This window comes from Gadus morhua, chromosome 2 (genome assembly GCF_902167405.1).
Source record: "Gadus morhua chromosome 2, gadMor3.0, whole genome shotgun sequence".
In the NCBI taxonomy this organism is placed as follows: domain Eukaryota; kingdom Metazoa; phylum Chordata; class Actinopteri; order Gadiformes; family Gadidae; genus Gadus; species Gadus morhua.
Window position 1 is genome coordinate 27,861,853 of NC_044049.1, and position 23,941 is coordinate 27,885,793.

Genomic DNA, 23,941 nt, shown 5'->3' on the forward strand with positions numbered 1-23,941 from the left:
AAATGTTTTTAACACATTCAGACTCATTATTATTTAACTGATTTTTAAGGTGCATTGTGTAGAATTGAGTGGTGTCTAGCGAGGGTTAGTGCATAATCCCATGAAAATAAATATCGTTTTTGTTTTCATAATTGCATTAGGATTTCCATGCCGAGAAAACTCCTGAAGTTGCAAAAGTTATTGAATAGGTTAAAATCGACGAATGTTTTCCTGTTCTAATCCCAAAACCCCCAGGCGTGATCCTTGGCGGCTGTGGGGACCTTTCCATCCGCTTCCGACCGGCACTGATCTTCAAGGAGCACCACGTGCACATGTTCCTCAACGTCTTCAGTGACTTGCTGGCCGCACACAAGTAGGCGAGCAACGACGTGTCATAGTGTAGTATTGACCAGCCTGCAGGACCAAGGTGGAGGGGAGGGAGGGAGGGAGGGAAAGCACAAAGACACCCATTGTCCCAAAGAGCAAATCCATATAAGTGTTTTCACTCACGCACACACATGTACACAAACACACGCATACACGCACACGCACACACACACGTCTTAATTAGAATCTACAAGTACACAAAGTGCTGTCCCACAAGCTGTCAAACTTCCCATTAAAGTGTGAAGTGGAACATCAACAGTCGAACATAAACCAACCATGTTGTCACTGCAGACTGGTGTACCTCGTCACAAAATGGTTTGTTTTCTTGGTTTTGTATTTTGGAACATTGTGTCCATTGTGATGAAGTGACTCAAATGTACATCCTCATCGCCATCGTGGTCAGTCCCCTGTACCCGGTACACTATTCAACCACTACAGACCTACTAAGATCACCGCCAGGGTCATGGACAGACTGAAGACAAAACCACAACCTCTCAGTGGGTAGAAGATCAAACCGTTTGGTGGCAATGTGTTGCACAATTGTATTTCATTCTGCCAGTCACTGATAGATGGTGATGAGTTGAAGGCTTGAAGTAAACGCCTTTGGTGTTTAGTTTTAGTGTGTGGTTCAACGTCATACCAATGTTCCCTGGACAGTGTTTTCCTTGTGCTGGTTCTACAGACTGAAAGGGGTTGGAAGGGATTCTGATTTAAAGTATATTACTCCTCTATTTTTGCCTCGTATTTTCAAACACACAAGTATTTTTAACCTCAATCTCATTTTCAAAATGTTGAAGTAGCCCGCGATTTCCATCCAGATCCTAAATGCTTGTTAGGCTTCGTTCTATGGCGTTGTTTTGTTTGAGAACTGTGAATTTTGTATAGAACCAGCGAAATGTTTATCATGGATAATTGAACGCCTGCATGTCAATTCATTATGTAATGAACACCCAGGTGTTGGTTAATGGCTGCTCTGCACTTATAAGGAACTTTGTTTTTCATTTAATTTAACATAACTTGCGTAATATGTTTAGGAATACTAATTAGACTAAAGACATGTTGCATTATGATATCTATCTCATGCCACATTATTGTTCTAATGCTAAGCCAAGTTAATATTAGCCTTTACATGTGCCTTTCATTCTTTTTTAAATCCACAACCTAACCAGAATACTAGCCTTTGGATAACTATCGGACAGGTGACCGTTTTTCTTTTGTATATTTACTTCAAAAGTGAAAGTAAATGTTGCTACCCTAACTATATGGACATTTTAAGTCAAAGCAAGAATGAAAAACCCATGAAAAGGTGTGTAATATAAATGGTGGGGCAGAAATTAAGATTATTGCAGAAATTATATTTTGCACAGCTCTTTATACTTTTCTTTTGAATTTTATTTTTTGTGTAATATCAATGTGTGCATTACCCATCATGAATCACGTTGTGTTACAGTTCATAAAGATATAAATAAAATGTTTATTCCAACATATGGCAGACAACATATATAGATGAAGCTTTTATAATATATATTTCTGATGGCCAGATAGTCAGGCATTCACTAAAACTAGAGATACTAGTCGGATCCATACAAAAAAAAGGATAGCGACTTAAAATGGATGGAATTGTCCCAGGAAAGGTCTGCATGGTTGTCTTGTTAAGATAGTCCAGCATGTGTGTGATGTATCGCAATGTTTCAGCATTGTTCTGAATGCCTCAGTCAATGTTTATATCTTAGTTTCGATGGCGCATTGATAGATAAAGTAGGCTTAGTCCACCAATTGACTCGCTATGGTGGTTGAGTGATGATGGTGGAGATTTTTTGTAATTGTGGTAAATCACAAGAAGAATTGTGAATCAAGTGACGAATTGTCTTAACATTTTTGTATTAATCTGTCATTTTCCTTTCTTGTGAGATACAAACACACTTCTGTCTCTTAATGTTACTATTTCAGATGGTTCCAATTAATGTTGTCAAAACTGTATCCGCTTTGTAGCATAGAAAAATAAACAAGTCATTTGGATGGTTCTGTAGATGTGTATTGCTTTTTATATTTGTGAATAAAATGACAGGAGGGGGCACTATAACCCTCGCTGGGCGGTGCTGGCTTGCAGTAGATAATATTTGTGTTTCTGCTTTTAAGGTTAAAAATCCATACTGTTACTGTAATGCATTGAGGAATATGGCAACACACCAAATATAACACTGCTAACCTCAATAGATGAACCAAAGCAGTTTGTTTAGAGCAAATGTAGAAAATTATAACTCAACTCTGTTCTCAATGTGTTGCGGTATGGCATTCAACTTTGTTCAACGTGTATATATGTTTATGCTTGTATAAATACATCCATTATGTGTTATGCATATGGATTGAGTCCAGTGACCATGAGGTATTTTAGCACACATGGAATTATATAAAAAGCATCTCCTGGTTTCCCAGCAGTGAGGTGATGAAATAAAATAAGAATCCCCCCCCTTCCACACACAAGAACGTAGTCTGAGCCTTGGTCAATCCACGGACAACCTCAAGTAAATTACAACATCCTGTTTATTCCACTGCTAGTACAAAGGGGGGGGGGGGCATTTAAAGAGAAACCAACACACTACAATTCACTGGACCTAATAAAAAACCGGTAACGCCAACAGCTACTGGTTTCGTTCCTGTGGTAAATTGCCAGGATGATGATTAAAAGCCATCTTAGGACCATTTGGAGTCCCGGCTCGGGAGAGTCAGAGTCCACAGCCTCGCTGCTTCCTCTCACAACATAAAGAATAAACTCTGGTGGGCTGGAGGCCGACTCAGGGCTCGGGTCGGAAGGACGACGGCAGGTTGGTCCCTGGAGGGCTCTCCTCTGTGACGGAGGGCTGTGGTGTGTCCGCCGTGCCTGGGGGGGGCGCTGCCGCCGCCGCCGCGGCCGCCGCCGCCTCCTTCTTCACCAGCTCGGGCTCGTCCTGGCCGGCCTGGGGCGGGTGCACCAGGACCCGGTCGATGATGCCGAAGTCCTGCGCCTCGATGGGGCTCATGTAGCGGTCCCGCTCCATCACGCCCTCTGAGGGAGAAGAGCGGGGCGACAGCGGGGTCAGCGCGGCGCTTGGACTGTCAGTCACACCGCTGAGCCGGCCGGCTGGAGCACGGCGATGCGTGGAGCGTTCCACACATCGCTGTGCTTCAGCCATGCGGCTGAAGCACAGCGATGTGTGGAGCGCTCCACATCTATAAGGTCCCGCGGTTGGGAGAGGTCACGTCCGTAGGGCGTCATGCCCATGCTAAAGCAAGACCAACGCAGCAGTACCAGCAGTGGAGGAAGCACAAAAAGCCCTGGTTCCATCCGATACTGGTGAAAGGAGAAGCCAGGGGTTCCCAGGGCCGCTTCATCCCGTTTATCAGGATGTCGGTTAAAGTAAAGTAACATGCGAGACACATGAGAATTTGGGTGGATGTAAATTGTGTCGGAGGAAACAAACAAACCAGTGAACCCATTTCCGAAAGTTAAACCATTTTTTCCAACATGGTCTTAAATGATCGTCTACAACGTCTTTGCCATTTTAACACCACAACTGAAATAAGATCCCATTTTAGAAAAGACAGCGACTAATTTAATGACGCATATCTTGTTGTAATTCCAGCTGAAACATTGAACAGGCTCTTTAAAAAAAAGTGTAGCGTCAAGAATTGAGTGGCGTCAAATTTCTTAGAAAATAAGTCAATGGGGAAAAAACGCTGACTTCGAACAACCCAACAGAGTTGTCAAAGTTGGTCCAGATATAGAAACTGCTTGCGAGCAGGTCTCCAAAAGGCAGCCCCTCTTTGGTGACAGGGGGCGCCATAACTCGTAGTCAAAGAAAAACTACCAGCATCATTACTCCATCAATCACAAGTTTGCTTCAGAGTACCCCAGGGACTTGAAACTTTCCATGATCACTCATTAGCCTTGCTAGCATCAGCGTGGTCAGGAAAATTGCGCAACTGACAAGTTGGCTTACACAGCCAAACTCATTTTCTTTAGAAAATGCACATGTCACAGTTGATATTCAAGACCCTATTCACAAAAGAATTGGATACCCGTCACCGTCGTCCACGGTGATACCACTTTGGCCGTACTGACATGCCCTGTAGCTTCTCCTACGCCGTTGGATGGGAGGGGTAGGAGTTGGGTATTCAGGTGATAGCAACCTGCAACCTCACTACTAAATGCCATTCAAACTCTACACACTGCACATTTATTATGAACTAAAACCTGTTTATCAGACAAACCACCTACCGATGTGCTCCAGCGGTTGGCCTGTGTGTTTGGCATAGATTCTGTTGATCTGCCTCTTGAGCTTCATGATCTCCTCCGCCTGGATGGCGATGTCTGTGGCTTGACCCTGAAGAGACGGATTTCCGAAAGTTAAAAATCAAAATATCGGGTTTCTGCAAAGATACAGTCTGAAAATGTGGACCAAATGTCCCCACATAGCACAAGAAACTCTTCAGACCTTTAGTTTAACTCATGTATGCAATACTAAGGGAAATAGTAATTTCTTCATCTGGTCGTCTGCTGATTCAATAAATAAAGTTAAATACCATAAAATCTGAATCTTGTGTCAGGGACAGCCTCAAGTCTATATGTGCCACAGCGGTTGTTTCTGAAGTGTGTTTCTACACTTTTAGCCGATTTATTAACAAGCGGTGCTAACCTTAAGTTAGTTAGTCTACTGAATGTAAGGCCGTTTAGCAATGATTGAATATTCAGCTTGACTACAATAAACCCTGTCAACAATAAAGAGATCACTAACATCCCAGAACTCTCCCTCTGCCCTCAACGTCATCCCAGGACGTGCCATGCATCGGCGTACACTGCCTTACCCGGGCCCCGCCCGACGGCTGGTGCACCATGATCCGGGCGTTGGGCAGGGAGTGCCTCATGCCGGCCGTGCCTGCGGCCAGCAGCAGGCTGCCCATGCTGGCGGCCTGGCCCACGCACCACGTGGAGATGGGGTTGAGGATGTACTGCATGGTGTCGTAGATGGCCAGGCCGGCCGTCACCACGCCGCCTGGGGGTGGAGACGGGGACTTTAATACCAACACTGTGGAGCTCACGGTACGAGCTCAGCGAGCCAGTGCAGCACTATGGTTCATCTACAACGTACTTCAGTACAGTTGGATGATACTAAGTCGACCTCTGCCAAATAAGTACTATGCTGATCGATGCGGATTCAACATACCAGGTCAGGGTTCGTCTTCAAACTAATATCCAGTAGCAATATCATTAAAACATTTGTTTAAAAAAACATATCTCTTCTGCAATTCTATTCTATTCCATTTGTTGGTGCATTATGTTCCATCAGACTACTTTACCTGGACTGTTGATATACATGTGAATGGGCTTGTTGTTGCTTTCGGACTGCAGAAATAGCAACTGGGCGATCACCAGGCTTGCTACTGTATCATCAATCTAACAGAACAAAAAGAGGAAGAGAAAGCAATAAAATAGCTGGAACAGGCACTGAAGTACACCCTTTTGAATGATGCAGAAACTTTAGATTCACATCCAGGATTATATAGAGAACATCCTCATGAATTCAAAGTAGGGAGTTTGCAGGATAAACCAAACATGAGTCGCACAGGAAAAACTTACCGGGCCCATGACGCAAATAATTCTTTCCCTGAGCAGACGTGAGTAGATATCATAGGCTCTCTCTCCTCTTCCCTAAAGAAAAAACATACAGATATAACCTTTGTTAATCAGGCCCTGGATTAGCCACCACAAGGCACAATGAACCTGACGATAGATTGAAAGCAACATTTGAGTACTTTTCAAATACTTTAATGAGGCCTAGTTCATGTAGGTTAATTATTATATTGGTTTTCATACTGTATGGTATCACTGTTACACACACTCAGAATACTCAGGACATTGGGCTGCCTGATTCACTATACCCGGCAATAAAGCATACATAAAGTTGTATAATTCTCTTTACAACCACACCACCATTTGGGCCTAAAACTACACAAGACAGACTGCTAAAAGAGGTAACCATTATCATCATCTAAACGGATGGAAATTTATTGTACAGGTTATTAGAAATATGTACAGAATTTAAGAATCGAATACACATCTATTATACTATTAAACTACTACTACGTTGCAATCAAACAAATGAGGGAGAAAGGTGCAATTGTCTCATTATTTTAGGAGAACCCTGACGATGCTATAGGGGCGAGAGCTCTCTTACACCAGCCAGAGCAAAGCCCCATCTTCTCTTCATTGCCCCTCATTTAAAAAACTAAAAGTGCACTGTGTCGTTATACTGTAAGGGTCAAAGAAGCTTAACCCTCATTCGGATGGGGCCATCCACATCTACCAATGCACAAACGGTAACCACACATTTCCACACACACTCTAAAAGGCTAAAGACTAAAAAGCAATCCGACGTCAGTACGCCACCGGCCTACGGAGCAAAGTGAACGTTCACAAACTGGTTGGCAAAAAACTGTTTGAGAATTGTGCTCCTTTTTCTCTAAATGGCATTCTTATTTAAGTAACAGTGACACAATGGCGTAGATTACCATGTTGCACTCATATATGAGATATTACCCCGTTTGATACAAAAACAAAACGATTCACTGAGCCTCCACGGCCATTGATCAAGCCTTACCGTTTGCTCCACAACCATGGGTACAAGAGGACTCCTCCAGACAGGAGTTTGGTGAAGGGATCGGGTACATTTGATTGCTGAAATTCCAAATCCCAATGCACTCTGTAACAAAGAGATGAAGGAAAATCATGAATAATATAAGTTATAAACATAAAGAATTAATTCACATTTTTAGAGGAGGAAGCAGATTTGTGTTTAGCTAATAGTAAAGATTATTTGTGGCTTCATTATAAAACAAGGTATTCAAAGCATGCAAGGCCAGAGATTGCACAGAATGGTTTGGGTTCTAAATTAATGCAATTGATAGAGAGGAACCCTTATCACACACACACACACACACACACACACACACACACACACACACACACACACACACACACACACACACACACACACACACACACACACACACACACACACACACACACACACACACACACACACACACACTTTGGGGCCATGCTGCTGTACTTAGTTAAAAGTTATTCTACTATCGGTTTTTTTGTGCGTCTCATCTTATTTTCGAAGGGTAGGTTACGTAGTTGGACGTCCTTGTAAACGTTGCCGAGTAATGACAGCTCAAAAAGGGTTTAATGTTCATGGCGTGACTTCTTAAAATCGGATCATTTTACTAAGACTACATGACTGAGCCATTAGTACGTAAAAAAAAAGTATAACAACACTGCGGAAAAATAATTTACCATACGTTACATCACCCTAGGTCAAAATGACTGGCCTACAGAAGTGTTGCTATCCTCATCCAGCGGTAGCATACTAGCATAACAAACTTTGCCGCGTACACACAACTACATTTGGACAACACAGCAAATTTAAACCAGCTGTCTCATTAAATACATATGCGAATCCACCGTTTTAGATTTAATCCCGTACTCACTCGTATTGACATGTTGGAATCCGCTCTGTGCGACTTCTTTTGAGGTTGCACCGGACGTTGCTCACACAGCAAGTTCCGCCCTCCAGGCTCCAATGCTTTATGTGTGTGTTGCAAAAAAATAAACCTCGTGGAAAAAGAAATGGGTACATTTTTAAATAGGGACCATAATGAATATGGAACAGTAATCAGAAACAAATAAGTAATACATGTTCATAATTATAAATAACCAAACAAACTGACATTCAGTGTATCTCTTTGAAATGTATCATATTGTAATAAAATGTATTTGTATTTAATTGAACTGATGTTCGATTTTTGATTTGAATGAAACCTTGATTTTGCGTTAGGATAGTTGGGGAATAACGTTTGTGATAGGCCAATACAAACACAGTCATTTATTTATTATAAACTATGGCTTGATAACAAATCCAAGTTATGTAGTTTTAGCATCAGAATGTTATAAATCACTATATTAAAAAAAAATTGCATTTTAAGTCTGTTTAGAGTAAATATTGAAGAATTGATTTTGCATGTTATTTAAGAAATAACATACAACACTAATCCATCTATTAATTTGAATGCTCTTGGTGAAGAAAAAGTAATTTGAGACAGGTGAATAACCTGCATCAATATCGCATAGTTAGACCATAGTTCACTTGAGGATCATACAGCAGGCCATATGTTGCATGGAAAACAAATATACTGGCATTAAAGGCTGCCACATGCTACCTCTGCTCTGAGGTATATCATGTGATACTTTTTCAATAACCTAAAAAGCATAAAAACAATTTCACTGTGATTATGTAATGCAATGGCATCCAAAGCAGTTGTTAGTGTCCCCTGTAGCCTCTGAACAAGGCAATCCTTCAGTTGGACTTGGGACACACAAACGCCCACTCCATCCCCCTACACACACACACACACACACACACACACACACACACACACACACACACACACACACACACACACACACACACACACACACACACACACACACACACACACACACACACACACACACACACACACACACACTTAAATTAAAGCTTGACGCAATGATTGAATCCGATTCTTGCATTTTAATTATCTTCCTTTTTTTGTAAATTACAAGCTGAGCATAATTAATCAGAATGTATGGTGGAAGAAAAAACATAGAATCTCAGAATGGTGAACTGAAATTAACGCTGACGTAGCAAACATTACTTCATCGTCGGAGGGCCACAAACTTTCCTAGTCCCTGAAGGGCCTTTGAACGCCCCATTATTTCCCGCCAGTATATTGTACAGTGAATGAAAAAATGTATTGCATGACAATGTTAACGCCAATCCTCTCAGCATTAAAATAATGTGTCATGTCACCACAACATCATTCAAATGAATCACGCAATAATGGTTAATCGCACATTGATACGTGAGATCATCCTATTAACCCTATTAAGCCGCCGATAGAAAAAAAAAAACAGCGATACAACACTGAGGGCCAATGCAGATAGATCCATCCATACTTGTCAATGAGTCGACAAGACGTATAAGTTTCTCTTTCATGTCCACCAACACCATAACCTCACACGCGCGCGCAAACACGCGCACAAACAAAGAGCGAAGAAGAACGGCACATTTCTATTGGACGTCAGCGCCGCCGACTCGCAGCTATCTCTACCTCTCCAGATCGAAGATGGCGATGTCGGTGTTTCCCGGCGTGCGGCTCCTCTCCATCGGAGATGCGAACGGAGACATACAGCGCCACTCTGAGCAACAACCATTGCGTCTTGAAGTGAAAACCACACAAGACGCGGCACTTATCAATCTCTCCAATGGTGAGTGGGGTTGTGTATTTGCCCATCTTCTGATGTTCGGCCTGCTTTAGCTATTAATGCTAATGCTATGTACCATATACGGCTAGTTCTGTCCATATGCAGAGGTAACCTAGCGAAGACGGCTAGCGCAGATCCAACGTTAGCCTGATTTCATGTCAATCGCAATGGAGCTGGTGAGAGCGGGGACGCTTTTAGGGCCAAGGGGGCTTTTAAAATGCATTTTATTTGTTCCCCGCGGCATTTTGGAGGCATGGGGAAACTTGCAGCACAAACGCCAGTGTCCGGCTGCATCAGCTAGACGTTTCATTATAATGTCCATAATACCTGGCTAGCTGAACAATACCGTGGTACAGTTTGAATCGAGGACCGCGATGCAGCATGCCGACCCGCTGCCCGTCTTGCCTTTGTTGTTGAGGGCGGTTTTGATTTAACTACAATGAATCGAGTACCCCCAGTAGCGTTATGGCTAAAGCTAGCAAACTCGCGATTGTTTTCGGGCATGAGAAAGTAGGACTGACTGATTTTTTTTCCTTATACATTGCGTTGCACAATGCACACTCGAGGCTCACTTACTTCCTTTTTTGTAATGTAACGGTAATAATGCAAGTACAATCCTGGCTTTAATGTGGTGCCTTTAGTAATGGCTAGTATTTTATCTTTTCCCACTTTTCTTTAGCGAGAGGGGGGCCGACATTAGTTAAGCACTCATCTTTGTTCTCACCGGAACAATAGCGTAGTCCCCTGCCGTTATTATGCCCCTACTAGTTTTCAAGCTGTTTGGTGACCAACCGCGTGCACGTGTTGTGCGTGACACGCTGAAATAAGATGGGACACCATCTTCTTACTCATTTGTAGTCATATTTGCATATAAAGTAGACCTGCCCACTCCTATTCGATTTCACTATTGAGTAAGGAGGATCATGCAATTATGTTGAGCCAGCTGTCAAAGTTTGGATCCTTAAACTAAAGTCAACCCTTATACTTGACCTTACGCAATGTAATATAAGCTTACCATCCTGTAACAAACTGCATGCCTAACATAACTGTTATTGGGAAATAATTGAGACGGCGTCAACACATTCTATTAAACGCCTTGAGGGCAGAGTTGCTCATTTTAATGGAAGAATAAGATGAGCCAATGCCTCTCGGAACCGGCCCACTGTGCCTTTTACTTTGAGTTCCTGATAACTTCTCATGCCAGAAATGTGCCGATTTTCAAAGAAACTTTATGAACTTGCAATTGGCACACTGACATTAGCTCTACAGCGAGCTGCTGCCCAACCTCTCCTGGGAACCAGACTAACCTGCAAGTTCATGTTTTATCTGTTCTGGCATCTAGTGTGTGCCATCTTAGTCTGCAACCGTTAGTGGCGCCCTATGGAAATCTGTAGAGGCTTCAGGCACGCATCTGCCAATGTAGACTTGTATAATATATCAAACCATTATGAAACTATTATTTGAATTACTATACGCTCTATTGAACTATATTTAATAGTATACATAATTATTATTGTTGGGGTTAATATACATACTGTGGTATGCTACCATAGTTATTTTCTTGATGTCTTGGTGGGAGACTTCACTTGTGAGGCTGTGTTGCTTACCTCTGTAGACATCTTCCACATCCTCACCACTGTTCTTTCATTTTCAGGAGAGGACACATGCGTGTTCAAGTGTTCCGTCTCCCGGGAGACGGAGTGCAGTCGCGTGGGAAAGCAGTCGTTCATCATCACGCTGGGCTGCAACAGTGTGCTACTGCAGTTCGCCTCACCAGCTGGTAAACACACACACGCACGCACACAATAAATATTTAAAAACCTCTAGCTGAGCCATTCACTTCTACAGCCATGGTCATTCTAGAGTCCAAAGTATTTGTATGATTTACAACAGTACAGAAATCTTAAGACAATATTAAAAAAACGTGACGCTGTTGAGGAGCCAGTAAGGCTGAGAATCCAGACACTGATTATGCACCTGGAGGCGATTTGCGTGACGTGTTGGACTCCTAAACATGCAGACACCGGATGGATGGCAACCATGCAGGTTTAAGTGCATTTACATAAAAAGCACATATTCTTTAATCAATCCTTGTCTGTTTTGACATCCTCTATTCTGTAATCTAGTAGGGGTGACATCGAAGATTCAAATCTGTGTCAGGAAGTCGTTGAGTAGACACTTCTTTCGTAATAATCGAGGTTGAATCGCGGAGTCTGGAAATTTGTGCGTGTGTAACAGCGAGCCAATCCATTGGAACAATGGAGATGCTGAATTAGTGATGCTGAAGTATTGCTTGACTAGTAGAAGGAAAAGCCGATAAGCTATACAATGTTTATTTCTTTCTTCCTGTGTGCAATTTGCTCTCAATAAATGTCCCTATGGTTTGATTAACACTTTGTGCAATGGCAGTGGCACTAATCAATTGTTTAATTTATAAGAAGAGAACACTCTTGACTGTTAGTAAAATAAAAAGGCGGGAAAGAAACGTTGATAGGTTGGCAGCAATTCAAAACCGTTAAAGATGATCCAAAAAAGTCAATGCAACCTGTCTACCGCAGCTGTCGTATCATGATACCACTAGCCCTGGTAGTATGATTCTCTCCTTCTGTACTCGCTAGTACATTAGGCTCTTCTGCTGAATTGAATGATCCGCATTTGTTCTGTTTGCTGAAACGCATAGTTTGTAATTATTGTAGTATATTAATTACGATAATTAATCTATATTATGATATACAAGGCTAAAAGTAGTATATTTCATTTTCATCAAATTGAATGCTGGCAACGTGAATGGTGACTGTTGTTCTATGGTGAGAAGTTTGCGCCCCAATATGCCTATACCTGATGAAGAACAGCTGAAGGAAAAGTAAATCAGTTAATGAAAACACTTTCCAAAATCAGAATGACCAAAAACGCTCGACTTCCATCAACAGCGTGTGAAACTGGTCCTCAATACCCCCAAAGAATATTCAATGACAAGGTCCTCACTATCGAGAAGAAGCGACGTGTGTGTGGGCAGCGTGCCACAGCCTACAACGCCCAACATATTTTAGCATTGATGCGACCACAATGTCATCCTTGTAACATCCATATCGTCTGAGTGCACATTTCAATGTGCACCTTGACTGAGTTGTATGCTTGTCCTCTGTTCCAGACTTTTCCTCGTTCTATAACCTTCTGAAGAACTGTCGCGGGCACAGCGGGGAACGCTCGGTGTTCAGCGACCGCACGGAGGAGTCCTCCGCCGTACAGTACTTCCAGGTGGGACCACAAACTGAAACCATTAACCGTTATAATATCAGATCATAGGGATGACCGATACCAGTACTCCAACTATTCCTGTGCTTTGGTGTTCCCTGTTGATTACCCAAATAAAGTATGTTAATATTATATTGTTAATTTTGTATAGATTTATGTCTTGCCAGTTCTAATACAAATTGGGAAGACTGTCGATGGCTATTTGACATGTGGACAGAAGAAAGATGCTTTAACTGTGGCTCTAGATTATATTTTACTCCCAGACCTCCCAGCCGTACATACAGTATAGCTTGTGGCTCTTTTCATATATGATGCACTTCAAGCAAGGTCATGTCTGATCTTTCCTCTCCAACTCTCTCTGGGCCCCGTGCAGTTCTATGGCTACCTCTCCCAGCAGCAGAACATGATGCAGGATTACGTCCGGACCGGCACCTATCAACGCGCCATTCTGCAGAATCACGTCGATTTCAAAGACAAGGTGACTAGTCTTTTATTTTGGGAGCGGATGGAGTGTTGATTTGTAGTCACAACACCTTAAGGTGTCAATCGATTCACATTGCTGAGCCGATCTGAAGTACCTCACCAGATCCTTGTTGCTTTATTTTCTCTGCAGGTGATTCTCGATGTAGGCTGTGGCTCTGGAATCCTGTCCTTCTTCGCAGCCCAAGCCGGCGCGAGGAAAGTCTACGCTGTGGAAGCCAGCACTATGGCGCAGCATGCTGAGGTGAGCACACTTTCAACCTCGTTATACAGAGTAAATGGTTCCATCTAAAGAGGGAACAACGTACTTAATCGATATGCACAAACATTCCTATTGGTTGTATTGTGCTGCTCTCTCGGCCATGTCTCTAATGAAAGATGTTTAAATGTTGATAACCTGGTTAATTACAACAAAGATAAGCCCTTAACGTGATTAATGTTGAAGATGATTTAGGGATAAGCAGAGCCTCGTTGGCCCTTGTTCTTCAGGCCTCATGACTCCAACGTTACGGCGCTGCCATGTGTGGCGTGTCAAGGCGGGCGGCTGCCTCCCCACTGACGTGGTTCCTTGTGTTTGGGCCGACTTCAGGTGTTGGTGAACAGCAACCGCCTGGGGGACCGTGTGGTGGTCATCCCGGGCAAGGTGGAGGAGGTGACTCTCCCCGAGCAGGTGGACATCATCATCTCTGAGCCCATGGGCTACATGCTGTTCAACGAGCGCATGCTGGAGAGCTACCTGCACGCCAAGAAGTTCCTCAAACCCAACGGTGAGCGTTGACAGGAGCTCAGTGTTTATGGTACAAATAAACAGATTAGTGCACAGACCATATTCTACCATGCCCCACCTATTAGGGATGGGCCGATAGTCGATTCTATCCACTGACTATAGATGGATTCCATCGCCCATCGTCTCAAGTTGCCGATAAATAGGCGATAAAAAAAAAATAATAATTAATTTTTAATTTATTATTATTTTTATTTTTTTCGAAAAACAGCGCTGTGGAGGCTATTTGTACAACTTAAAAAGCCGCGCAAATTGTAATTGAAGTTAACTGTCACAGGTGGAAGACATACTATGTAGCGCTGACCTGCCGTATTCACTCACTGTTGCGAGAGGAGAGGGGAGGGGCTCGAAACCTACCGGTCTGCTCGCACGGCGAAATGACATCACACCCCGCTGCACCATTTCCGGGTCACAGCTGTGGTACATGAGCTGTGTTCGAAATCTTTCCCTATTCACTCACTCACTATTCCCTATAGTGTTGATGATATAGTGCACTACATAGGGAACGAACAAACGAGAATTCGTACACTGCGCTGAACATTTCTAAACGTCATGTGCGTCAGTAAATGCGCCGGGTATTTGTGTGACGCAGACAGATGCACCCACATCATGTAAACAAACCGGGCACTCACGAGGAAAGCTGGAGGTTGTATTGATGTTGAATGTTACATTTCCTTGATCAAGGTTTTTCTTATTAATTTTGAATGTTACATTTTCTACGTTAAATCACAAATAAATTGTTGACATTTCTATACGAAAGCCGGAGACTCCATCATTAAATGTATTTGTTTTCGCGGTTATTCAGCTTCTTCTTCTCCTCCGGAAAAAAACGACCTCATAGCATTGTGGTATGCGGGAGTAACATGTAGGGTACAACGTATGTGCACTCAAATTTGGGGTATTTTAAGTGCACTATATAGTGCATGAAATTAACCAGTGAGAATTCGAACTCCACTACAAAATGGCGAGAACCCTATATTGTGCACTATATCCGTGATGGGGAAGGATTTCGAACACAGCTACTGCCTCCATCGAAGGCTGTCTCGCTTGTATTTGTTTCCCCTTGAGAAGGCGCCCAGGATCGAGTGCTGCTGCCAGGTTGTAGCAATAGCTGAGGCCGCGGCACGTGGAGCTAAAGTAGCAGGATCTGCCGGATGATGCACTCTTAAATGAGCGTGTAAATTGGTTGTCTAGGAATCCTTCACCGGAATCATCCTTTTACAAAGCCGACATATCGACTGGTTGACGTCTTTAGGTTCACCATTATCATTTGGCTTGAACCCAAAAAAACGTCCTGATGGGCGAAGTGGCTGTAGTCTTACTAACTAAGATAGCCTCCATTTTGTGTAACATGTGCTGCTTAAACAGCGCCAGTAGGTTTCACTATTGAGGTCCCCCCCCCCCCCATAGTATCAACTATCGGCGATCGCTAGGGGGCGCTATCAGACGATGGAAGCTTGTAGACGATTGCCCAACCCTATCACCTATTCATCTGTGTGTTGCCTCTCCCTATTACTTACCGAAATAAAGTATACTTATATTTTTAATTTTGGCAAGACCTTCAATGGCTATTTGACAAGCGGACAGAGCTGGACAAGCACAGCCGCTGTTCCACACCTATCTCTGGTCTGGTGTTGGGATAATTAAATCTCACTCCTTATTTGACTTGACTCTGGGGGGTGAAAGTCAACACATTGGGAGGATTTCCAGTTTTAATAAAAAAAAAAAAACGATTTGGGATGTGTTACCTATTCTCGATTGGGCCTATTTAGAAATGCATTAATTGAACGTGTCTTCCAAGGCAAAATGTTCCCCACCCTCGGTGACGTGCACCTGGCCCCCTTCACAGACGAGCAGCTCTACATGGAGCAGTTCACCAAGGCCAACTTCTGGTGAGAACCGCCCATCGCCTTGGATGTTTAAAGACGTGATTACCAATCTGTACGGAGGCTTGGTTTCATAACACCAAGGGGTTTACATTCATCAATCATGTGGAGAAGTGGCCTTCATCAGTCAGAAAGGACGATTACAGTCAACTGCGTCGACCGTCTCCACTGCGTTGTGGTTTCTAACCCTTGAGTCCTCTACCGTTTAGGTACCAGCCCTCTTTCCACGGCGTCGACCTCTCTGCCCTGCGCGGGGCGGCGGTGGACGAGTACTTCCGTCAGCCCATTGTGGTACGTACTGCACACACACACGCACACCCTGGTCGTCTGAGGACCCAGAGGACGGGTCCACAGGGAGCTCTGATGGTACCACTGCTAGACGAGACGTCTGGTCTGTAGTGTCTCATCGTGCTGCTTCTCTTCCCCGTGCACAGGACACATTCGACATCCGTATTTTAATGGCAAAGTCGGTCAAGTACACAGTCAACTTCCTGGATACCAAGGAAGAGGATCTTTACAGGTGTGTTTGTGTGTGTGTGCAATGTCCAATGTATAAATGCATTTACGGAAGTTGTTAACATTTTCTTCTTTCTCTTCTGCCTAAAGAATAGAGATACCCTTCAAGTTCCACATGATGCACTCTGGCCTGGTGCACGGCCTGGCCTTCTGGTTTGACGTGGCGTTTATCGGATCAGTGTAAGTCAACGTCATCCACGGGTCTCTAATCCCCGGCTCCACGTTGCATCACTACCATCGCCGCACCAGGCTCTGACATCGCCCCCCCCCATCTGAAGACCTCATCCGGGGCCACCTCTTTAAAACTCTTCTCAAAGCTCTCCACGTCAACCTACTGCCCCCCCCCCCCCCCTCTAGTTTGTTTGCTCATCTCCTTGGTTTCTTTTTGTTCTCCATGTTCCTGCTCACACTGTAAAGCGCCCTTGAGTTATTTAACTGATTCTTGGTGTTGGCCGTCTCTGTCTGGTGGACGTCTCTTCCTCGGTGGTAATGTCCCCTCTGCGTGTCGCCCCGGCCGTCTCTCAGGACGACCGTCTGGCTGTCCACGGCGCCCACCGAGCCCCTCACCCACTGGTACCAGGTCCGCTGCCTACTCCAGTCACCGCTGTTCACCAAGGCCGGCGACACGCTCTCCGGCACCGCGCTGCTGATCGCCAACAAGAGGTAGGAGGGCCGCGGCAGCCACGCGGCCAATGGGGTGTGTTCACCTCGGAGTGGGCGTAGCTAGGGAAAGGGGAAGTGATCACTTCAGTTGTGGGTCCATGTTGAGGCCACGCAATGACCTTGCAGTCGCTTCAACGCAGTCGTGAAGCTGTTTCGGTTCTGCGTGTACGTGAGCGGACCAAACGCTGCCTTGCTGCTGCGTCGCCTCGACTCAAGGTCACGGTTTCTGGGAGGACCACGTCAGGCCCTTGGGGTGGACGCAAGGAGAGTCTGCAAGGACGTGATGGATCCGTACACCCCCTGGTGTTGTGTCATCGTGGAACCATAACTAAGCCTTGGCTTGTAAAAAGCTTTGGATGAAAGCCTCTGCTAAATGTAGATGTATACCAATAGCTAGTTTGTCACCTAATGCCCTTCACAGTTCTGCTCGATGCACAAAATGCTGCACAAAGTATAACTGAGCCTCTGGTTGGTCATTAACATAACTGATCTCCCTTCATCCTTGTTCCAGACAAAGCTATGACATCAGTATTGTCGCCCAAGTGGACCAGACAGGATCTAAGTCCAGCAACCTCTTGGACTTGAAGAACCCGTTTTTCAGGTGAGTCTTTATACTTGTGTTGGTCCAAAGGAGGCAGTTATTTGTTGATATTAAGATGGATTGTTTGTTAGTTTCTTAACCCTGGTATTGCAAGCCAAAATTGAGTTTGTGTTCAGATGGAGCCCTCTGACGCGATTAAGCTAATACCCTCAGATGTTCCTCCCCCTTCTTTTGTTTGTCTAACCCTTCCCTGTTTGTCTAAACTTGTCCTTTTACTCCTGCAAGTTTGACTTCAAGGGTTATTCAATGATCATTTCATCTCGGTACACTTAATTTCTGGCGTTTGGTATTGTGTAACCTTGTCATTAAACAGTGTAACTGAGTCTTGTGTCTCATACCCCCCTGTTACCCTCACTAACCCTGCCTTCCTATCATGTATCTGTAGGTACACAGGCACCAGCCCCACACCCCCACCGGGCTCCCATTACTCCTCCCCCTCAGAGAACATGTGGAACACAGGGGGGGCCTACAGCATGGGCCAGGGCATGGCTGTGGCAGGTAAACGGGGCTGATTGACTCGCTCCCCACAAGTCAAGTAAGCTGTCGTTTAGGCCTGGTGTAGGACCCTCCATCAGCACGCACGGCCCCGCCGTAGACGTGGAGACAAGCCGTCTTAAACTTCCCTTGTTGTTATTCTGGAAGCAGGCGCCTCGCACACATGACCGCTCCACTTTCTGGAATATGCAAGCGGCATGGGGCAGGAAGGGGGTGGACACTGAAAAGGTTTTGGGCACGTCTCTATCTGCATTGTCAGCTTGGGGTAAACCGAACGCATGCAGGGTGAGCAAAGTTAAGTGATATTTGTAGATCCCTCATTATCACAAATACGGACCCAAATGGGATTGATAGTGGTGCACACTCAGATGCTGTTGGATGGCCTCCCCTGAACCAAAAGCCCTCAAACATTAATGGAAACGTAGGAAGGAATTCTCTAAGATGGGGTTGAATTGGCACGATAAGATGGCCAAAGACCCAGAATTAAAATATGAAGGTCAGTCCAGTGAGTTAATGGTGACCTCAGAGTTGCTGTGATGTAACGGCCGTGCTGTGTCTCCTCAGGGATGCCTGCGGCCTATGACCTGAGTACGGTCATCGGGAGTGGTCCAGCAGTGTCACACAACAACCTTATTCCGTTAGGTAAGTAAGCAGTCGCACCGAGTGTTGGGAGACCTGGGTTTGTCACGCCGCATCTCTGTCTTGATCTACACGCGGTGAATGAGTTAAGATGTTTGGGGAGGCGTAGTTAAGGCGGCAGGCGTGCGTTGCTCGCCCTAGGCTGCAAGGTGCAGTGGTAAACCCTGGAGCCTGGCTCCTGTGTAAAGCCACAGGTACGAAGGACGCTCAGCGTCTGGGAATTAGGTGGGAAACCCATCAAATAATCCCCACTGTTGGGTTTAAGGAGATGCGTTTAATAAGCTTAACGATCCTCAATTAACTTGTTTCATTAATTATTTGGTGGTTACAGGCCTAAAAGACGTCATGTTTCCATTTCATGACAAACGTTTAAAAAAAAAAAAAGAAAAGTATCGGCTGCGCACTTGAGTATAGCTGGCCGCCTTAAACCATGTTGCAGTGTACAATACTGTGACTAATGCGAGGTCTTAAGGGTCAAGATGGTTGTGTATCCATACGACAACCACGGTCAACATTCACCTCAACTAAACTCGGCTGAGATCTATTATCTTTATGGTCCCACCCACGGCACGACATTTCTATCACCCTTGGATGCATTTAAACCAACGCTGGTTGGGAACTCGCTATCAACGCACCAATCTATCTGGACGGCCGCAGCCGGTCATTGTGTTAGTCTTTCTCCTTCTTTTCTTTGGGGGACTGGGTTTTCACGCTCAACCACTTTGCCTCCTTCTTTCACAGTGAACTCTGGGATTGTGAACCACACCCATTCTAGGATGGGGTCCATCATGAGCACAGGCGTTGTCCAGGGTATGTCCACTCCCCGGGTGCTTCTCTGTCCATCCCTACACTTCATGCAGTGTTCCCCAACCTCGGGGTCACCTGATCTACAGACACATCGTCCAGCTCACGCTCTTATCCAAAGGGACTTACAATGAGTACATTGGTCTGTAGAAAGAGAAACAACCATAGATCGCTGTCAATACAGTAGAAGTAGAAAGTAAGAGAAAAGTGCCAAGCACTTAGAATGACTAGGTTAACCCAATCCCCGTACACAACAGAAATAGCTTGGATAAGATGTAGTGTTCTATTTATTTTTTGGATGATGGATGTGGACTGATATCAAAGTAGATTGCATGACATGAGCTTTAGATGTAAGATGTCCCATTCGTGACTGAAAAAGGGGAAAGGTTGTTGCAATGTGCTTAAGGTCACAATGTCCTAGATGGTTTGATATTAGGGGTAGATGTTTATGGTGTAAAAATAGATGCATGTTTGAGGAAGATGCCTGCAACACAAAATGTATCGGACATACTAAATAATGGCGTCACTGACCCACAGGTTGGGGAACACTGACTAAGAGTTAAAGAGAACCAGCCCTGGGGAGACGTAGACGTCTCTGGCTGAATCATGGGTTCACCACAAAGACTTTAAAGAGGGACCCCTTTGGGGCGTGTGGGGGCTGGGGGCGACTGGCCACGCCCTTTCTTTTCTTCTTTCAGCCCACTGTGCTCGGGGAAAGTGAAAGCGTCCTTCATCTCCATTTGAACCGTTCCATCCTTCTACAGTATGGCCACCTTCCTTTGTCCGCTGACGTGCTGCCTAGAAATATTCTTACCCTGACCTTAAAATCACCAAATAACTCCAAAAAAGCCCCTGAAATGCCTGATATCCTACCACTTAAGCTATTTACCCCAACTACAAAACCAATCCTGCGATCATCGGCCCAATAAGCCATTAAGTTATGTTCCATTGCTTTGTAAAGACCATCTTAACTTGGAGGACAGGAACAAATCAAACATAAAAAGTCAGAACCGATGGAGAGACCTTCATCGATGCTTAAACTAGTTTTGTTTTTTTGTGTCTAGCTAAATATTAAATATGAACTAACATTTTCTGCATAAACATGTTTAGGAAAACTTGACCCAACTAGTAATTAGAGTTTATTCTGTTCCAACCAATTTATATTTTAGTGTATTTTTGCTTGAAAAAAAAATACCCAAAGCCTTTCAGAAATCCTATTATTTCTTGCCCTGTTCCACTTGGCCGTGGATCTTCAGACGCCACCTCCCAGTATCTTTGTGGTCCATGAGAACGGCCGATTAGCCTGAGTGTCATGTCGTGGTACAACCAGCACTGCAGCACTCAAACACGGCTCTTAACCATTTACTTCCATCGTTCCTGGCGGTCTGCTGCTTACTCGGTACGAGGAACCAGTAACTGCGACAGAACAACTGTGTTCCTGGTCCTCATTCCTCCGTTTCCTTCCCCTCCAGGAGCGAACACGGGCCAGGCCGGGCCCAGCAGCAGCACTCACTACCCCGTCACCAACCAGTTCACCCTGGGAGGCGCAGCCATCTCCATGGCCTCGCCCATGGCCATCCCGAGCAACACCATGCATTATGGGAGTTAGGAAGAGGCTTCCTCCGGTCCCCCCCCCCCCCGCCCAACTCATGCATGAGGAAACTGAATCTTAAGCTCCCAAAGGTGCCCACACTCGACGGCCACAGCCAACTCCAGTATACCAAATCCAGTACTATCCAGGCCCCTCCCAGCCCTTTGCTTCTACGTGATGGTCTACACTATCCTCGATGCCGTCCTCCGCCCCACAGACACGCCTCACTCCCCTAACCTCTGGACTTAAGACCTCCCCGCCGCCCGACTGCGTCTCCCCCTCGCTATCTGACCACCTTCCGTCCACCCGACAGCCGCTGAACTTTTTTTTGGGACCCGCTACACTACACAGAAACGCATCCATAAACACGCGCACAATGCATCTGGGATCTTTCTTTAACGTTGAGCTGCATGGCTAGACTTTTAGTACCCCCCCCCCCCCCCCCCCCATCCAGGACTGCATGCCAGATATAGTGAAAGGAACGTCCCTTCATTTCACTCGTATCCTCTCCCTAGTTTGGGGGCATCGTGGGACATCTTTATTGTGAGATATCAGGTCACTGTCCCTTTTACATTGCAGCATCAAGTTCACTGCACTACCATCACAGTAAAGAACTGTATAGCAACCTCGCGAGTGTTGGACTGAGCTGCTGCTGTGCGCTCCTGCGACCGCCCGCAGGCTGCCAAAGGGACTCCGGGCCCTTTTCTCCCTTTTTGTTTTTTCTCCTTTTTTCGTATTTTTTTTTGTCTGAGGAATAAAAAAAATATATTTTGGATGTTTCATGGCAAAAAATGAACTGCTAAAATGTGAAGAAACATTTGAATAAGTCCAAAAAGTGAAATGTGTTTCAGACGACTATTAGCGTTATTAGAGAGCCAATCCTCTTTTTAAACAGCCCCTAGCAGAGCATTCTGATGAATACAACGGACCGCTGGGTGTCAGCCTGGCCGTCTCTTTTTATTGTAGAATAACCCGTAGCTTAGTTGTCCCAGTTTACATATTGTCTCCATCGCTCATATTCTTGCCTGGTATTGTTCCGAACCTCTTAAGTTCCACGCCTATCTCTTATCTTGGGATTGTCATGAAAATGCCCCAACCCAATTCAGTTTTTTCACTTGATGGGAACCAAACACTAGCATCAAAAAACACTGGCCCAGCCCCAAGCACCGCTAATGCAGTTGCTCCGTCTCTAATTTGCAATACAGGGTGATGACGTCACTCGCCACCAATTTGGGCCAATCGGAAACGATGGATGCAATATCCTGTTTCACCAGAGGTGTCGCTGTCCCTGAGCTCCGGTGTTAGTGTTTGGTTCTATATTGCGGCGGAAGAGATTTATACATTGCTTCCAAACGTTTGACCATTATCTGGTTTTCTTTCATTAACAAGCAAAGTTAAAAAAAAAAAATGGAAGTGTCATACACCCATCTGGATCCAAGTCTTGCTGTAGACCTACTAAACATTTTGTTTCATAGTTTGTTGAATAGAAATCATGAACATATCCAAATGCTTATCATGTAATGGCAACTCTATTGGCATTCATGCCCATGTTTCTTATATTGCTCTGTGTAGAAGATAGTGGTATCCACTTTTATTATGAAAAGTGAATGAGGAAGATCATTGTCTGACATTTTGTTGTGTCTGTGTTTCTGTCAGCCCATAAATAGCCTTTTTTGTTAACTGTCCTCTACCATAGGCAACGATGGCTGTCTCTAAATACCATTGTTTACCATGGCGGCCATTTGGTATTAAGGGTTAAGGGTATTATTATTTTTCCAGTTCAGAACTGGCTACTCTTGAATCAGCTCATATTGGGCGGGCGCAGTAGCGAGTCCAGGGGGCGACGTTAGCTTTGTTAGCCCGAGCATGTTCGTAATAGTTTGGGTTTTCTCGGCCGTCCCTCTGCTGATTTGAGGGAAGTTTTTGGGGAGGGAGGGGAATGGGGAATTAATGGTGTTAAAAAGGGGCTTCCTACAATTTGAAAGATGCCTTGATGTCTGTTGAAGCCTTTCATCAATTTATTTCTCAGGTACATGAAATTCCTCTAATCTCATGGATGTGTGGAACACCACTATTCACATGAAAGGGCCAATGCTGGTGTTTTTTTGTTTCTTTACTTTTTTACAAATCTGATAATTGCTGATTCAGCCAGGAAGCTTTAATATTGTTGTATGGGTCTAAACCTTTTATTTTGTATTATAGACTATAATGGATAACCACACACTCACGATGTTGAGTGTTTTTTCATTGACATGCCCCATACGTCCAAACAAGTATTTTAGACAACTCACACACATACTCAAACTATTCAGTAAACTGAGCGGGCAAATTCTTCCCTCACAAAATGCACATAACGGTTATTTTAGACGGGTGGATAGGACACCATTGGCCGAAGGGCTGCCGATGCCAAAGGTTAAGCTGAGGAATAAGTGACCGTTTTTAGCGTAGCTTACATTCATCGTCTTGGACCAATCCGTCCTGTATCTACCCTGATGTCTTGTGCTGGTGGGAG

General features: G+C 44.6%; 3 protein-coding genes across 4 annotated transcripts in view; 2 read left to right on the forward strand and 1 right to left on the reverse strand.

Annotated features, from left to right (window-relative positions):
• abat (4-aminobutyrate aminotransferase) overlaps positions 1-2,395 on the forward strand; it is a 23,083-nt gene extending 20,688 nt beyond the window's left edge. Inside the window, exon 17 of the mRNA XM_030344727.1 lies at positions 235-2,395. Within this exon, the coding sequence (XP_030200587.1) occupies positions 235-356 (122 nt within the window). The 3' untranslated portion in view covers positions 357-2,395. The remainder of the gene's footprint in view (positions 1-234) is intronic.
• Positions 2,396-2,892: 497 nt separating this feature from the next.
• clpp (caseinolytic mitochondrial matrix peptidase proteolytic subunit) lies at positions 2,893-10,061 on the reverse strand. Its single transcript, XM_030344689.1, has 8 exons — positions 10,043-10,061; positions 7,900-8,023; positions 7,005-7,106; positions 5,984-6,055; positions 5,704-5,800; positions 5,212-5,399; positions 4,625-4,730; positions 2,893-3,412 (listed from the first exon to the last, which is right to left on the reverse strand). The coding sequence occupies exons 2-8, from the start codon at positions 7,909-7,911 to the stop codon at positions 3,162-3,164; spliced, it is 828 nt and encodes a 275-aa protein (XP_030200549.1). The 5' UTR covers positions 7,912-8,023; positions 10,043-10,061; the 3' UTR covers positions 2,893-3,161.
• Positions 9,465-23,109, forward strand: carm1 (coactivator-associated arginine methyltransferase 1). 2 transcript variants are annotated; one of them, XM_030344604.1, is made up of 16 exons: positions 9,466-9,718; positions 11,370-11,495; positions 12,867-12,973; positions 13,344-13,448; positions 13,584-13,694; positions 14,040-14,217; positions 16,036-16,126; positions 16,330-16,411; positions 16,555-16,640; positions 16,727-16,816; positions 17,162-17,299; positions 17,811-17,900; positions 18,286-18,398; positions 18,960-19,037; positions 19,776-19,844; positions 21,311-23,109. In XM_030344604.1, exons 1-16 carry the CDS (start codon positions 9,577-9,579, stop codon positions 21,445-21,447), a joined length of 1,743 nt encoding a protein of 580 aa, XP_030200464.1. In that variant the 5' UTR covers positions 9,466-9,576; the 3' UTR covers positions 21,448-23,109. The 2 variants fall into 2 exon arrangements, with proteins under 2 accessions (XP_030200472.1, XP_030200464.1); XM_030344612.1 differs by lacking the exon at positions 19,776-19,844 and having other exon boundaries at positions 9,465-9,718.
• The last annotated feature ends 832 nt before the right edge of the window (positions 23,110-23,941 follow it).

Bases quoted from the DNA above. Each gene is read 5' to 3' on its own strand.
- clpp (XM_030344689.1), bottom strand. The intron at 6,056-7,004 runs GTAAGGCTTGAT...TTTTTTCTTTAG, and splicing joins CCATGGTTGTGGAGCAAACG to GGAAGAGGAGAGAGAGCCTA. The intron at 5,400-5,703 runs GTAAAGTAGTCT...CTCCACCCCCAG, and splicing joins CATGTATATCAACAGTCCAG to GCGGCGTGGTGACGGCCGGC.
- carm1 (XM_030344604.1), top strand. From the start codon at position 9,577: ATGGCGATGTCGGTGTTTCCCGGCGTGCGGCTCCTCTCCATCGGAGAT. The intron at 13,449-13,583 runs GTGACTAGTCTT...TTTTCTCTGCAG, and splicing joins ACGTCGATTTCAAAGACAAG to GTGATTCTCGATGTAGGCTG. The intron at 17,901-18,285 runs GTGAGTCTTTAT...ATGTATCTGTAG, and splicing joins TTGAAGAACCCGTTTTTCAG to GTACACAGGCACCAGCCCCA.